The sequence below is a fragment of the Brassica rapa genome, chromosome A03 (genome assembly GCF_000309985.2).
Source record: "Brassica rapa cultivar Chiifu-401-42 chromosome A03, CAAS_Brap_v3.01, whole genome shotgun sequence".
Taxonomy (NCBI): domain Eukaryota; kingdom Viridiplantae; phylum Streptophyta; class Magnoliopsida; order Brassicales; family Brassicaceae; genus Brassica; species Brassica rapa.
The window spans coordinates 26,779,842-26,795,980 of record NC_024797.2 but is presented as its reverse complement, the minus strand read 5'-3'; the positions used below and the strand labels follow the sequence as shown (position 1 = coordinate 26,795,980).

The following is a 16,139-nucleotide window of genomic DNA, read 5'->3' as shown; positions in this document are numbered from 1 at the left end:
TTTTTAATAATAAAATGTTGTTTGTTGTTTCAATTCAAATTGGTGATAAGTTTTATCAAATATTTTTTTACTACTTTAAAAAAAAAAAAAAATTTAACCTAAGGACCAATTAAAAATCCCACCAATATTCACAAATTTCACTAAAGTCCCGAAAAAAAGTCCTAAGCTACAAATATTACTAAACAACTCTAAGGACTTTGTTTCAAGTCCCACCAATGTTGTTGCTCTAATATAACAAGGATATGCTTCTATCGAACGACAAATATATGTTCACAAGCATAGCTTAAATAATAGCTTCTCACGAAAACAAGTCAAGATCAAAGATTACTTCTATTGTAGGAGCTAGTCAGCTAGATAGTGTTATTTTGTCAAAAAAAAAAAAAAATCATCAGAGAACATATATACGAGATGTTTACAAAATACCAAGAAGCAATTCCATTAGATTTGAAGCTTGTGGACTTCAAAACTGCCAATTAGCTCGTCGATATTCCTCGTAATAAGTTTTTCTTTTTGAAAAAGCATTTGAAGAAACTAATGGTCAGATTGTTCGAACGTGGGTTGGATGAAGTTTTTCTTTTTGAGAAAACGTGGGTTGGAAGTTTTTCTTATTTTCATAGTTAAAATGTAGTGATCTAAAACATTTTCTCTTAGAAAATGATGGAAAAAAAATCGAACTCCATGTGCAAGTGCATGGGTCTCGACGACTCTTGGTCGACTTTTACACTAAAGGACAATCTTGGAGTCAAGGGTCATCATCTTCCAAATAAAATTATATTCAATTTATTAATCTTAATGTTATATGATATGATCACATGTATAGAATATTATCTTTAGACAGATTTTCTTGTTGTTTATATGGATTCAGACTTGCGAAACGCAATGGGTGATCCATAGTATCGGTTTGTAAACGGATACACTCCACTCCACAACTTTGAATATATACGTATACATTTGGTTTGTAATCTTCCAAATCTGTTGTTTATATGTATATATATTGGTCTCAAGATTCATTAATCAATACAAGAAAATATTCATACTCTCTTAGATTTCTTGATAGTTTTTGAGTTTCAAAACAAGATACAAATCTTAAGATAGTATAATCTTATCAAGAAAGCAAAATACGTCAAAATCAATGATAGAATATTTGAAACAGTCGATGATATTGTAAGATACATTTTCTTGTATTAAACGTTTCATAAAAAGTGGTAAGACTTCAATCGGAATTTAACAAACATATCTATATTATATGGTAGAGGAAAACAAAAACAAAAAAAGAGTTTTAAGAGATCCCAAAGAATCGCTTACAAGCCTTTACGAATGCTTTTTTCTTGATGCTGTTGCTCTTCTTCTTCTTATGCATCCTCTCTTTATCATCATCTTCTTCTTCATCTTCATCTTCATCTTCTTCATTGAAAGGAAGAGGAAACGTGGCAGAGCTCTGGTCATAGATTCTACAGTAACGTTCAGAGACAGACGAAGATCTTCTCATAGACATAGCAGTCTTCATTGGTGAGCGAAGCACTTGCCCTGATGCAGCCACTGACCTGTTCCTGCTCAGCCTCGGTTTCATCTCAGCAGTTTCTTGATCGGGTTTCTGGGTCTGCAAGAGATCGACCGGGTCGGGGTTCTGGTCGGTTGAATCCATTTTGGAGTAGCCATTCATGTTGTGTTCTCTACTTCTTCTTGACCAATGTTATGAGGATAGATGGACTGATCTAGCTAATGGGTGCCTTTTATAAATGTGTCGAGGTCCATGAATCGTGTAATTTTTTAATTAATATATAATATTCCATCTGGTGGAGATTGTAATTACGTTTTTTACGCTGGGGCATGTGCACTTGTCTGGCAAATGTTTGGCCTTACATGCAATGGATTGAAATAGCATTCACACTTCGTGTATCAGTAATATGCTGTAAATAATTGGGAGACTGTTAAATTATTTTATAATTTTGGGGTAGCGTAAGTTTCCATTGTACACATGTAAACACCCTTTGGCAGTTCTTGAAACTTTGGAAGTTCTTAACTCGCGAGTATATTGGTTTCACTTGGTCTTTATTCTATTTTCATTCTAAGTATCTAAGTGAAAAATAAGACACACTTGGTGTTTGAGTCCACTGTCATTTTTTCACAAAACTAATCTATAACATCGTATATTTCTCAAGCTTAATGCCTAACATGTTTTATACATGAAAACAAAATTTAAGACTTGCATTTTTACTAAGTAATTCAAAAATTATATTCTCGCAAAATGTTCAGTTTATATAAATTTTAATCACTGCCCTTAATTATATAAAATATAATAAAATTTTAGAAAACATCGGTGATCTACGATAATTTTATAGAAAAATAAAGTTTTTAGTTTATTTTGAAGTAAACTGAGAGTTGATGTCAAAGCAGTTCTCATTTTTTCCACTAACCTATTTCAATTGAATTGGTGTGAGTGCTCAATTGAATGAATAACATACTGATTTGAATTCCAAAATTGGTCAACCTAAACCAATAAAGACCAAGAAATTTCATATCAATTTGAGGTTTAAGGATAAACATGAATTCTGATAAAAGTACAATTTGGGCCTCGTCCATTGGGCCTTAGTTATTTATAGGCATAAAGCCTGTTAGTTATCTTCCTTTATATGTAATCACGCAAACTTTATGGAAAAAAAATTAACAAAATCAAATATCAAAATCCCTAAATTCTCTTTCTTTCTCTCTCACTTCTTCTTCTTCTACCTTGCTCTTCGTCAATTCTCCCCCCTCTCTCTCTGTCACAGCCCGATGAGCTTACCTCAAGCTTATCAAAATCCTCACCGGTTTAGAAGTCAAAGGAGTTGACCAATTGGGTGAGTTTCGCAACCTTAGAGCTTTGAACCGGTTTACATAGATTCTCATTTCAAAAATCACAAATTGAATTTGGTGGTTATATAGTCTCGACGACGGAGAAAATTGAGAAGATGGATGACACTGAGCTACGCACGAGCATCGATCAGAAGATGGACGACGCTTCACCCGCAAATCCTGCCCCACCACCCTCCTCGAATCATCAGATTGAAACCCTAGAGACGGAGCTCTCCGCCAATCCTAACAACTGCCAAGTAATAATCATAATCCCACGTTATCTACTTTCCCTTTTGCTCACTTAGAATCCTAGGAAGGAATCAGATTTTGCCAAATCTTCGTTCAAAGATGATAACTTTCACGCTTGACGATCAACGTTATTGCAGACTTCTGGAGATCCTAGCCGTGGAGGAGCGTGTGTAGAAGAAGAGTCTTTGGCTAAGAGTAAAGGTCAAAATGTGAATGACATGGACGCAGAAGATAAGAGTGAAACTGAAAAGGCAGCTAATTTAAATAAAGAAGAGGCAGAAGAAGCCCAACCAGTGAAGGTAGGTCCAATTTACTGAGAAAAGATATTGAAACAAAATATGATCTTTTTGCTGATACAAGCTTATTATTATTGTTGGTGGCAGGCACAAGGTGTAAGCTCTAGTAACCTTCTTAAGCTCGATAGTGTTGAAGGCCCATCAGATGCTCCGCTGAGTGCTGAGATATCTAAGGAAAAGCAGACAGGAATCTCTGGAAATTTTCTTGGTGGAACTGGAGCGGTCTCATCTAGTTCGGTAGGACATGTAGCTGTGTCTTCTGATTCTGTTATTGTCAGTGTGGAGTTGGAGAAAATTAGTCTTTTGCAGAGTAGTCTTGATTCAAATGAAGTGAGCAGGAATGCGTCTGAGACCGTATGTGCGTCGCACGATGTGAGTCTTGCCCATAGTAGCGAAAATGTGCCTTCATTGACTCAGGTAACGGACAACCAGGATTCTGACAGTTCGTCTAGATTATCAGGTGGTCATGGTAGAAATGATAAAGTTGCGAATGACAGTATGACTGCTCATGCTGGGAATGAAGACAAAAAAGAATTTAAGGGACATTTAGACACAGAGAAGAGAGTGAAACGGAGAAAAAAACGCAGGTCTTCTAGATCAATGACCATATCCCAGCGCCTTGGAGCAATCGACAAAACAACGGCTGATATTGACCTTGGTATCTTGGATGCCTTGGAGATCGCTACCAAAGTTGCACAGGAAGTGGCAAGAGACGTAGACTCTGGGGAAGCTTCCCGAAGTTCTTCAGAAGAACTATCTGATGAAAGCGGGCAGTCTGATTCGCAACACTCCCACGATGATGAGCTACACACAGGTTCTCCATCTAAAAGATTATCAGTGGGTGAAAGTCATTCCCTTGAGGAACCGCACGATGTAATGGATGAGAAGAATAATAAACGTGAGGATGGGATGGTGAACACTGATGATGTTAAAGAGAAGCACCTGGCAGAACCTGCTAAATCCGAGGTAGGGAGAGAGAAAAGCCCATGTGGCTTTGACCTCAATGAAGATATTTGTCCTGATGAGACCGATGACATTATGTCTGTTTCATATTCTGGTATGCCTGCAGCAGCACCGTTGCAATTGGAAAGATCTCTTAGTGCGAAAGGTTTGGCTGCTTGTAGTGTATCTCACTCGGAATCACCTCACAAAGTTCCTAGCGGGGATTCAAGAGAAAAGCAGGTGATATGTGTCGATCTGAATTTAGCTGATGTAGGAGATGATCAAGTTGAAGATCAAACTCCCTGGAAACAGTTTCCTTTCTCCTCATCAAGCTCTAGGGGTGGAGAGTACTCACGTGAAGCTAATTTCCGGGGATCAAGCAGGTTCAACCTGGATTTGAATTGTACAAACGAGGACGATGACATTCCTCCACCTTCTGAGTTGAAGATGGAAACAAGATTGTTTTTAAGTCACAATGGGCAGCAAAGCGCGTCACCTTCAGTTTCTCAGCAATCAGGGAAGGAAGTAAACTTCGACTTGAATGACAGGCCACAGTTTTTCATCGATTCACGTGATCAGGGTCCCTACTATGGGCAGCACCCGTGGAGCACAGCCTCCTATGGAGGGCACAAAGTGGATGAACCGGTTATCTCTCTATTGGGTACAAAAGTGGACGTTGACAGAAAAGAGACTGTTTCCCAGATGGCTTCGTTCCTGTCCAATGGTAAGTCCCTCGAGACAGCAACAGGATTATACATGGGAAAAACAGGAAACTCTTTGGGTTTAGCACCTGGAGTGTCCTTTTCTCCAGCTCCTGTATATGGGTACAACGGATTTACTGGTCCTCCTGGGATGTCAATGTCATCATCGGCCATGTATGTTCCTGGAACAGCTATTCCATACATGGTGGACGCAAGGGGTACGCCAGTGATGATGCCTCAAATGATGGGATCGACTCCATATGCACAGCCACCATTTCCTCAACAGCACATGTTCATGAGCTTGGCGGGTGGATCGCATAGTCTGAATGGATCTGTGCAGCCACGCTTTGATCAAAGTTATGGGTTTGGGGGTGAGATGGGAAACCGAGAGTCGCTAAGTTTGAGGCAGTTTCTATCACCTGGACAAGGCGAAGCTATGGGAGAGCATTCAGGAGCAAATGTAGAGCCTTCATCGAGCTTATCTATTAGCATTGGTGGAAAGCGGAAAGAGCCGGAGACACGTTGGGAGTTCCCTCCTCCATGGAGATGAGTGATTCGCAGAAAGTGGAGATTGGGTTCTTAATAGGTGGATGGATTGGTTGATTGGTTAGAGAATAACAGAAGTGTTGGGAGGTAACTTATAATGTCTTGATGAACTTTCTTCTTCTTTTTTCCCATCAGTTTTCCCCCTTTTTCAGGTTTTTATTTCGTAACATATATAGGAGGATTAATTCAAACATTGGTATATGTCAAGCTTCTTCTTAACCTTGTTTTGTATTTTCTCCATAAAATAAAACTATAGTTTTGCGTTTCAAGTGTTGCTTTATGTTACTGTAGCAGTTCTGAACTGTTTCATACAACTCTTAAACCAACCAAACAATGGTGGTTCCTAGAAACAGAGTTTGAGCTGTTGTTTGTGTGGTTCCTAGAAACAGAGTTTGAGCTGTCGTAAAGAACAATACTTGGAGAATATCTAGCGGTTCAAATTATATGCATAATCAGACCAATATCAAAGCAGCTAAACGTAACAGTTGGGGAAGTAGAAGAAGCACCCAGAAACTCATTTTTAGCCTTGGAAGTCAGACGCAATAAAGAAGGTATCATCCAATAATAACATCTTCTCTACCTTCCATTTGCTTGAAATCTTCTCCCACTCAGAATCTGGCAGGAAAACAGATTTTCTTTTACCAAATTTTCATTTAAAAAAATGATAACTTTCATGCTTGACAATCAACGTTATTGCAGTATATAAAGCTTCTCAGGAATTATGCAAACCTTGAAAAGCTAAGACAAGCAAGGGAAGCTATGAGTGCCGTGTTTCCATTAAGTCCTTCTCTGTGGCTTGAATGAGCAAGGAATGAAGCATCTCTAGCCTCTAGATGAATTAGTATTTGCTCTTCTTTGGTCTAATGCTCGTACTTTCGACTTTGAATTAGTATTTGCTCTTCTTAGTCTTTACTGTTACTGTAAATGAATCTGGAAATTTCCTAGTTTCCGTATGATCATGCTTAGATGAAATCCTGTTGGAACTTGAGTATATTTTTCCAGGTGCATTGATTGGTAAATCTGTTCATCATAGATATCAATTATGCATACTGCCGATGACTATCTGCTGCTATTTTATGTCTTAGTGAAGCATGCCAGTATGGTGGATTAATATTCTTGATGCTCTTGTGTCTCGCAGGGACTGGCATATGTTGACTTTGTGGATGATGAGGACTTTGCAGCAGCTATAGCAAAGAACAAAAAGATGTTTCTTGGTAAGAAGATCAGTATAGAACGGTCAAATCCAAAGAAGGGTAAAAAGAGGATTTCAGTCGGCGTGGAAATTGGGAGGAATCTGTCTCTCTTCCTGGTTTTCCTCAAGTCTTGAGTTCATACTTTATCTGGTCCAAAGAATTCTAGCCTGGTATGATTGCTTTCATAGAAGGTTCGAGGAATTCAAAGGACACATCTCGAAGTTCTGAATAGGCGAAAGCACCTTGGTCCCTTCTCTTCTCATTCCCTTGGATATAGCTTTTCTTGTTCTACTTTATTAACGCACTCTGAAGAAAATCTTATATTGTAGACTGACAATATCGCATCTGAGACTCAAAAAAGCAGAGACAAACCCGTTCAAGGGGGCTGAGTGAGTTTCCATTGTATACATGTAAACACCTTTTGGTAGTTCTTGAGATTTTGGAAGTTCTTAACTCGCGAGTATATAGTATATATACTGTAAGGAGGTGTTATTGGTTTATATATTTTTATTGATTTAGAAATCCATATAGTATTTATAAATCCAAGTAAAATATACAAATTTTCAAATTTTCTCGGATTAGTATTTACAAATCCGGAGGTTTTCTTTCGGATTTGGGCCTTTGTATTTTTCACAGAGAAATTCATGCAAATCCATTCAAATACATTATGAAATCAAATTTATTAGTAAATCCGTACGATTGAATAACACTTGATTTGAATTAGAATTTATGAATCATTAAACGAATAACACTTGATTTGAATTAGAATTTATGAATCATTAAACGAATAACACATAATTTCAATACATATTTTAAAATCGTAGAACCAATAACACTAGATTTAGTTTGAATTTTTAAATCCATCAAAATACACCAACCAATAACTCCCACTAAGTGTAAGCACGGCGTCCCTAAAATGTTGGGGGCCATAAACATTTTATTAAAGTTTTAACATAAAATTATTTTTTACAAATTTGGAGACCTTTTTCAAAGTAAAATTTTCAAAAAAAAAATTGGAGACCCTATTCCAATATTTCACTTCACTATGCTCAAGACCATCCATGGCTGTAAGTCATCTTGAATCCAATTTCAAGTTATGGTCTCACTTGATTCTTGTTCTATTTTCATTTTATGTATCTAACTGAAAATAACACACATTTGGTCTTTGAGTCGTTGTCTATTTTTTTACAAAAACTATCTATAACATCATACATTTATCAGGCATTAGTGTATAATGCATACAAAAAATATTAAATTAACGGTTGTTTTCGCAGTTGTTAAAAAAGACTTATATTCTCCCTAAGAAATTCAAAACTTACATTCTCACAAAATATTCAGTTTATATAAATTTATATGGCTTTTAGAAATATATAAAACATAATAAGATATTTGGTGATATACTATAGTATTTATAGTTTAATAGAAAAATAAATGGTGCCTAACTGAGAGTTGATTTTAGAGAAATTCTTATTTTTCACTAACTTATTTCAAATAATTAACCAGAGTTTTTTTTCACAATTAACAAGAGTTGCATTTACCATTAAACTTAGTAGGAGATAGAGAATTGGGTTGAGTGTTTAATTGAGTGTAATATAGGAGTACTAATTTGGAAATGTAAACGAGGTCGATAGATGTGAATCGCGAGTGGGTTTGAGTTCCAAAATTCGTCTACACTAAACTATTCAAGACCAAGGGTCGGATTGGTAAACACTTTCGCTTTATGATTTGGTTTTAAAAATATGACTGTAGAGAATTTAGCTTTAAACGTTGTGACTGTTATTTTGAAAAGTTTAAAAGCTTGATTGACATCAAAAACTTTAGAAGCTGCGACTGTTATAAGTATATATTTCACATTCATTTCCAAAATCTATAACTTATTTTTTTCTATCTACTTTTTATTTATCAGTAAAAAATTAGCAGTAAATATATTTTATTATTTATTCTAACAAAAAATATTATTTTTATTATTTAAATAAGATTACATTTTATTAAATATAAAAAATAAGATTTAACGGTTGCTAATGTTGTTTGCAGTGTTCATCTCGAACACCTTCCATGTATTGTTTTGAACTGAGATCTTGTTCAATCGTATCTGGAAGTTTTTTCCTCATTTGTCATTTGTTCATTTTCATTTTCTTTTGACTGAAAATTAGGATCCACAAGATTTGATTTACAAATAAAATTATGGAGAACCATGGTTGCCACCACAATTTTTTGCATATGTTATACCTTGCTTCGTCTTTGACAATACATCATTTTTTTCTATACTCCAAAAGTTCTTTCTATCACTGAACGAAGTCATGAATGGTGACGATTAAAAATTTCTCTGTAGTTTCTTTCTTCTTGTTGATTTTAGAACTGATTTAGATGATACTAGTGTTCTCCCGTGCCATGCACGGATCAATTTCCCTGTCTATTAAATTACTTGATCATGAAATTTTAATATATCTTTCACTAAAAATTAATAATCTAGTCAAATATTCGATAAACATGATAAGAGATGGCTGCGTTCAAACAAAGAAGTTGCATTTACTCTAGAAAATATTCATCACCTTTCTATGGGATTCATCATCTTCCAAGCTCTGAAGATCTCTATCATTGTTTTTTTTTGTGGTGGCTACACTTATTATTCTATTTTCACCTAAAGATGATTCAAGATTCTCTAATGTGATGAAAAATATCTAGAAACATTAGTTGTTTTTGTATCCTTCCCCCTCCCCCCCTCCTCACTAACAATTAAGATCTCTATACTTTCGACTCTTGATATGGCAATGTAAAATTGACCATGAATATATTTCAACATGAGATGAACTCTGACCTTGACTAAAATAGATGTAAAACTTAAAGATATTAAACGTACTATTAGAATGTGGGTTACAGGTCTGTATGTTCCTTTTGAAATACTAAAACTAATGCAAAAGATAGTAATTACGTAAAGATAAGCCAAAAAACATACCTGTAAATATTCAATTTTAGATAAAAGAATTGGAAACTCAGATACTAACGTTTGTCCTTGATAAGCATGGGGATTTGATAATGGAGAAGATAGAAAATATAAAACAGAGAGTGAACTAAAAGATCAAAAAGTATATAGGAGAAGAAAACCGTTTGAAATCATGGTGATTTTGAACGTGGATTCTGAGAAAAAATAGGATAGAGTTGCTGGAAATTAGGGATGAGAATTTGTTTTAGATAGATTTTTTTAATAAAATATATTCCACATGTGACTTGTGCTTTAGTATATAAGAGATGTATTTCCTCTATAAAGACAAAGATATCTACGGTGCAATGCGTATTCTGAATCACCTAAATAATACTTACCATCAGATGGATGAGGAAAATTAGTATCATCTAAGCGAAATAATTTTGGCATTGAGCAAATCCTAAAACCTTAAGCGTTCACGTTTTTTTAGAAAAAAATAATAAAAAGAAATGGTTTAAAAGCATTAAAAAGTGGCTGTTGAAAATAAAGAACTAAAAACCAGTTTTTTTTTTGTTTAAAAGTGGCTTTTAAAGCTTTACATATTTCTAAAGTCTAAAAAAAATTTATTGGCAATTTTTCGGCTTCCAGGACTTTACACAACCACAAAGCCTCAATTTACCCGAACATCAACCGGGCCCCAAAATTATTTTACAATCAATGTGAGGTTAAGGATAACCGTGAAATCTGATAAGAACCATTTGGGCCTCGGTTTATTGTCCATTGGGCTGTTAGTTATTATCTTCTTTTGGTTTATACTTTATATGTATGTAATCACGCAAACTTTATGGAAAAAATCAACAAATCAAATATCAAAATCCCTAAATTCTCATTTCTTCTTCTTCCTTCTACCCTGCTCTTCGTCAATTCTCCCTCCCCCCCCCGATGAGCTTACTTCAAGCTTATCAAAATCCTTACCGGTTTATAATTCAAAGGAATTGACCAATTGTGTGAGTGCGTTTGCATAGATTCTAATTTCAAAATCACAAATTGAATTGGTGGTTATATAGTCTCGACGACGGAGAAAATTGAGACGATGGATGACACTGAGCTACTCACGAGCATCGATCAGAAGATGGAAGATCCTGCCCCACCCTCTGCGGATGATTCCGAGGCTGCCCCATTCCTAGGTTCGGAGCTCTCCGCCAATCCTCACAACTGCGATGCTTATGTCCAAGTAATAATCTTCTCCCTTTCCCTATAACCAGCTTTCTCAGAATCCTAGGAAGGAATCAGATTTTACCAAAGATGATAACTTGACAGTCAACTTTATTGCTTTGTGTTATTGCAGACTTCTGGAGATCCTACCCGTGGAGGAGCGTGTGTAGAAGAAGTCTCTTTGGGTAAGCCGCCGCAGATGAGTAAAGAAGATAATAGTGCAACTGTACCAAACAAAATAAGCATTGAATCAGAGTCTGGAAAGGCAGCTACTTCAAATAAACAAGAGACAGAAGACGCACAACCAGTGATGCAGCCAGACGAGTGTACAGCTTTTCTTTCTAATCTCAGTGCCAAGGTAAGGTCCAATTTACTGAGAAAATATATTGAAACAAAATATGATCTTTTTGCTTATACAAGCAAGCTTATATTGTTGGTGGCAGGCACAAGTTGCAAGCTCTATTAGCATTCTTAATTCAGAACGCGATAGTGTCGAAGGTCCATCAATTGCTCCGGTTAGTGCTGAGATATCTAAGGAAAAGCAGCTAGGAAGCCCTGGAAATTTTCTTGAAAAGATTGGTGGAGCTGGAGCAGTGTCATCTAGTTCTGTAGCTGTGTCTTCTGATTCTGTTATTGTCAGCATGGAGTTGGAGAAAAATAGTATTTTGCAGAGTAGTCTTGATTCAAATGAGGTCAGCAGGAATGCGTCTGAGACCGTATGCGCGTCGCACGATGTTAGTATTGCCCATAATAGGGAAAATGTGCCTTCATTGGCTCAGGTGACGGACAATCAGGATTCTGACAGTTCGTCTAGATTATCAGGTGGTCATGGTAGAAATGATAAAGTTGAGAGTGAAGACAAAAGAGAAGGTAAGGGACATTTAGACACAGAGAAGAGAGTGAAACGAAGAAAAAAACGCAGGTCTTCTAGATCAATGACCATATCCCAGCGCCTTGGAGCAATCGACAAAACAACGGCTGATATTGACCTTGGTATCTTGGATGCCTTGGAGATCGCTACCAAAGTCGCACAGGAAGTGGCAAGAGACGTAGACTCTGGGGAAGCTTCTCACAGTTCTTCAGAAGAACTATCTGATGAAAGCGGGCAGTCTGATTCGCAACACTCCCACAGTGGTGATCTACACACAGGTTCTCCATCTAAAAGATTATCAGTGGGTGAAAGTCTTTCCCTTGAGGAACCACATGTTGGAGATCACCTGGAAGAGAAGAATAATAAACGTGAGAATGGGATGGTGAACGCTGATGATGTTAAAGAGAAGCACCTGGCAGAACCTGCTAAATCCGAGGTAGGGAGAGAGAAAAGCCCATGTGGCTTTGACCTCAATGAAGATATTTGTCCTGATGAGACCGATGACATTATGTCTGTTTCATATTCTGGTATGCCTGCAGCGGCACCGTTGCAATTGGAAAGATCTCTTAGTGCGAAAGGTTTGGCTGCTTGTAGTGTATCTCACTCGGAATCACCTCACAAAGTTCCTAGCGGGGATTCAAGAGAAAAGCAGGTGATATGTGTCGATCTGAATGTAGCGGATGTAGGAGATGATCAAGTTGAAGATCAGACTCCCTGGAAACAGTTTCCTTTCTCCTCATCAAACTCTAGGGGTGGAGAGTCCTCACATGAAGCTAATTTCCGAGGATCAAGCAGGTTCAACCTGGATTTGAATTGTACAAACGAAGAGGATGACATTCCTCCACCTTCTGAGTTGAAGATGGAAACGAGATTGTTTCTAAGTCACAATGGGCAGCAAAGCGCGTCACCTTCAGTTTCTCAGCAATCAGGGAAGGAAGTAAACTTCGACTTGAATGACAGGCCACAGTTTTTCATCGATTCACGTGATCAGGGTCCCTATTATGGGCAGCACCCGTGGAGCACAGCCTCCTATGGAGGGCACAAAGTGGATGAACCGGTTATCTCTCTATTAGGTACAAAAGTGGACGTTGACAGAAAAGAGACTGTTTCCCAGATGGCTTCGTTCCTGTCCAATGGTAAGTCCCTCGAGACAGCAACAGGATTATACATGGGAAAAACAGGAAACTCTTTGGGTTTAGCACCTGGTGTGTCCTTTTCTCCAGCTCCTATGTATGGGTACAACGGATTTACTGGTCCTCCTGGAATGTCAATGTCATCATCGCCTATATATGTTCCTGGAACAGCTATCCCATACATGGTGGACCCAAGGGGTATGGTGGACGCAAGGGGTACGCCAGTGATGATGCCTCAAATGATGGGATCGGCTCCATATGCACAGCCACCATTTCCTCAACAGCACATGTTCATGAGCTTGGCGGGTGGATCTCCTAGTCTGAATGGATCAGTGCAGCCACGCTTTGATCAAAGTTATGGGTTTGGGGTTGAGATGGGAAACCGAGAGTCGCTAAGTTTGAGACAGTTTCTATCACCTGGACAAGGCGAAGCTATGGGAGATCATTCAGGAGCAAATGTAGAGCCTTCATCGAGTTTATCTATTAGCATTGGTGGAAAGCGAAAAGAGCCGGAGACACGTTGGGAGTTCCCTCCTCCATGGAGATGAGTGTTCACAGATAGTGGAGATTGGATTCTTAATAGGTGGATGGATTGGTTGATTGGTTAGAGAATAACAGAAGTGTTGGGAGGTAACTTATAATGTCTTGATGAACTTTCTTCTTTTTTTTTTTCCATCAGTTTTCTCCTTTTTTCATGTTTTTATTTCGTAACATATATAGGAGGATTAATTCAAACATTGATACATGTCAAGCTTCTTCTTAACCTTGTTTTGTATTTTCTCTATAAAATAAAATTATAGTTTTGCGTTTCAAAAGTTAAAGAAAAAATGTTGATTTTGTTAAAAATTATGATTATCCATTGTCCACCTAATGGACACTTGTCTTGGAAATGAGACTAACTTTAGATAATGATTATCCATTAAGCAAAATATCTTGTTTTGTCTTTTTGTATTAAGTCGGTCAACCTAACCGACTTCTTCCCTTATATATATTGCTCTCATGTTCATTTGTAAAAGTAAAGTCAATAAGAAGAGAATTAATATGACCATCTTTTGATTCTCTCTCACGTTTGTTCCTTTTTATCAAAACACAAACACATATATATAGATATATAAAGATATATATATCTGAATTAATAGTTCACAACACGTTATCAGCACGAAACTCTGACCAACTGAGGTTTATCAATCCGAAAGTTCTTAAACCAGTCGAGTAATGTTTAAATTTATGTGTTTCAATATACTTAATTTATTTAAATTTTATTTGTTTCGGAGTATGAGGCTGGGCCTTCTCCGTTTATTATTCGGGATGATAGGTGTTACCTTCCCCGACTGATTGTTATGGTAGGCTATGTCTTCACGATCAGAAAAACACGTGGTAGGCTTCGCCTCCGTGAATTGAAAAAAGAAAAGTTACGTGGAAGGCTTTGCCTCCGTAAATAAAAAGTAAAAATCAAAATGGTAGACCATGTCTCCTCGGGCTTTGAAAAATGATCAATATGGTAGTCTATGACTCCTCGGATCATGTGGTAAGCTGAGCCTCCCGATTTTATTTATGCTATTTAAATTTCTGCAATTTAAATTTCTGCAATTTAATTTATGCATTTATTTTTTGCTTTTAATTTATGCATTTAAATTCTCATCTTTATTATAATATTATACTATGAATAATGTTATCAAGTAAATTTTGACAAAGCTCAAAATAAATGCCCTTGATATTACGAGAAATAATTATAAGACTTGGGCAGTGGGTGCAAAGATGCACCTGAGAGAAAATAATCTTTGAAAAATCATCGATATAATCAATATTGGATGAGAAAAAGATAAAGTCATGATAATTTACACCACTTTAATGATGGTTTATAAGATGAGGTGTATCATGAAAAAAGATCTAAAATAATTAAATCCTTGAAAGAAAGGATTCAATAAATAGTTGGAGTTGATGTAAATCCTCCTTGAAAAAAAAAAATGAAATCATGATACTAAACCATCAAGTCGGTCCTACTAGAAAAGGACGAGGGTGTAGATCCGGTTGAAACCCCCTATCGTAGTCGTGGAAGAGGATGAGGAAGAAGATTCCGTCCCTAAGAAAATAATGGAAACTTCCACGAAAAATGAAAGAGGTCGGGTGATAAAAGGCAAACAAAAAAAGTTTGCTATAGATGCGGCCAGAAAGAAAATTGGGTACGTAGTTGTCGTATGCCAAATATTTAGCCGATCTATATTGAGAATCAAAAAGAAAAAGAGAAAGGAAGTATATTAAACTTCGTCTCTTATGAGCCCGAACCATCTTTCATAGCTTGAATACTCATCTTGATGATTCAGATTTTTCTGGTTGGTCCAGAAAATGAAAATAAAATATTGATGTGAAATGATAATTATTTTCCTGAAGAATATTTTGAGATTCAGGATGAAGATAGAAATTCTTGGCAGATATTGGATCGCGCACATGACTGCTAAAGGTAACAAATATCTTTCTTCTCTCATAATAAATAAGTATAATATTTAGTAATATAAACATACTATTAGCTCTAGAGGAGCTTATGATGAAAAGACATGCATAAGAAAAGGATGGCCAAATTATAAATGAGTGATAAATCTGGAATTTACTGATATATAGCCATCTCCAATAGTGTTATTGACATTATTGTGAAATGTTGAAAAATCAGAAGTTTTTCACATATAGCATGTCAAGAAAATAAAGGAAACCATCATGGTGATGAATCATCAAACAAGTTCATAATATGTGATTTCTTTAAACAAACCCCAAATTAAGATCTCACTCTAAAGGATTTGAAACATAATTCATCCCAAATGGGAAAACTGAATATGTTATTAGTTCTAGAGTGGAATTCAGTACGAGATTTTAGACATGGAGTGTCATCATCTCGAGGGAGAGAATTAAAGAATCCTAGTGAGTGGAACATTGAGAAATTATGTTCGCACTTGAAAAAGAACTTGATAAAGTAAATTCAAGTAAGATGATCCCCATGATCAGATGTAAACATGCAGTTGTGCATGTAATAAAGACATATACAATCCAGAGGGATAAAGTATATGGATACTTAGAAATATGCTCGCAAGTTTGCTAGAAGCATATGATAAGCTGATGGAATGAGATATGTGAAATGGATTACAATGAAAAGTAGGATAATCCATTTTTAAAATGCCTGCCAGACATTTTGATGAAATAATGATATCTCATATTCCAGCTGAAAATGCTCCAATAAGAAAAT

At 36.5% G+C, this 16,139-nt stretch overlaps 3 protein-coding genes across 10 annotated transcripts; 2 read left to right on the top strand and 1 right to left on the bottom strand.

The window, feature by feature from the left end:
- Positions 1–1,119: 1,119 nt before the first annotated feature.
- On the bottom strand, positions 1,120–1,905 carry LOC103861479. The gene has a single exon (XM_009139191.3). The coding sequence runs from the start codon at positions 1,661–1,663 to the stop codon at positions 1,280–1,282; it is 384 nt and encodes a 127-aa protein (XP_009137439.1). The 5' UTR covers positions 1,664–1,905; the 3' UTR covers positions 1,120–1,279.
- A 761-nt stretch (positions 1,906–2,666) lies between these two features.
- On the top strand, positions 2,667–7,280 carry LOC103861478. 7 transcript variants are annotated; one of them, XR_631559.3, is made up of 7 exons: positions 2,667–2,840; positions 2,926–3,092; positions 3,222–3,383; positions 3,468–5,656; positions 5,959–6,120; positions 6,269–6,410; positions 6,708–7,280. XR_631559.3 is itself a non-coding variant. In XM_033287898.1 (4 exons), exons 2-4 carry the CDS (start codon positions 2,952–2,954, stop codon positions 5,571–5,573), a joined length of 2,409 nt encoding a protein of 802 aa, XP_033143789.1. In that variant the 5' UTR covers positions 2,667–2,840; positions 2,926–2,951; the 3' UTR covers positions 5,574–5,838. The 7 variants fall into 7 exon arrangements, 1 of the variants encoding a protein (XP_033143789.1); XR_631558.3 differs by having other exon boundaries at positions 5,953–6,120; XR_004456364.1 differs by lacking the exon at positions 6,269–6,410.
- LOC117132792 lies at positions 2,673–13,958 on the top strand. Of its 2 annotated transcripts, XM_033287897.1 has the most exons (4): positions 2,673–2,840; positions 10,753–10,919; positions 11,034–11,258; positions 11,344–13,958. In XM_033287897.1, exons 2-4 carry the CDS (start codon positions 10,779–10,781, stop codon positions 13,450–13,452), a joined length of 2,475 nt encoding a protein of 824 aa, XP_033143788.1. In that variant the 5' UTR covers positions 2,673–2,840; positions 10,753–10,778; the 3' UTR covers positions 13,453–13,958. The 2 variants fall into 2 exon arrangements, with proteins under 2 accessions (XP_033143788.1, XP_033143787.1); XM_033287896.1 differs by lacking the exon at positions 2,673–2,840 and having other exon boundaries at positions 9,620–10,919.
- The last annotated feature ends 2,181 nt before the right edge of the window (positions 13,959–16,139 follow it).

Excerpts from the sequence above, each read along its gene's own strand:
- LOC117132792 (XM_033287897.1), top strand. The coding sequence starts at position 10,779 with ATGGATGACACTGAGCTACTCACGAGCATCGATCAGAAGATGGAAGAT. Across the intron at positions 10,920-11,033 it reads ACTGCGATGCTTATGTCCAA|ACTTCTGGAGATCCTACCCG; the intron begins GTAATAATCTTC and ends GTGTTATTGCAG. Across the intron at positions 11,259-11,343 it reads TTTCTAATCTCAGTGCCAAG|GCACAAGTTGCAAGCTCTAT; the intron begins GTAAGGTCCAAT and ends TGTTGGTGGCAG.
- LOC103861479 (XM_009139191.3), bottom strand. The coding sequence starts at position 1,663 with ATGAATGGCTACTCCAAAATGGATTCAACCGACCAGAACCCCGACCCG.
- LOC103861478 (XM_033287898.1), top strand. The coding sequence starts at position 2,952 with ATGGATGACACTGAGCTACGCACGAGCATCGATCAGAAGATGGACGAC. Across the intron at positions 3,093-3,221 it reads CCAATCCTAACAACTGCCAA|ACTTCTGGAGATCCTAGCCG; the intron begins GTAATAATCATA and ends ACGTTATTGCAG. Across the intron at positions 3,384-3,467 it reads AAGAAGCCCAACCAGTGAAG|GCACAAGGTGTAAGCTCTAG; the intron begins GTAGGTCCAATT and ends TGTTGGTGGCAG.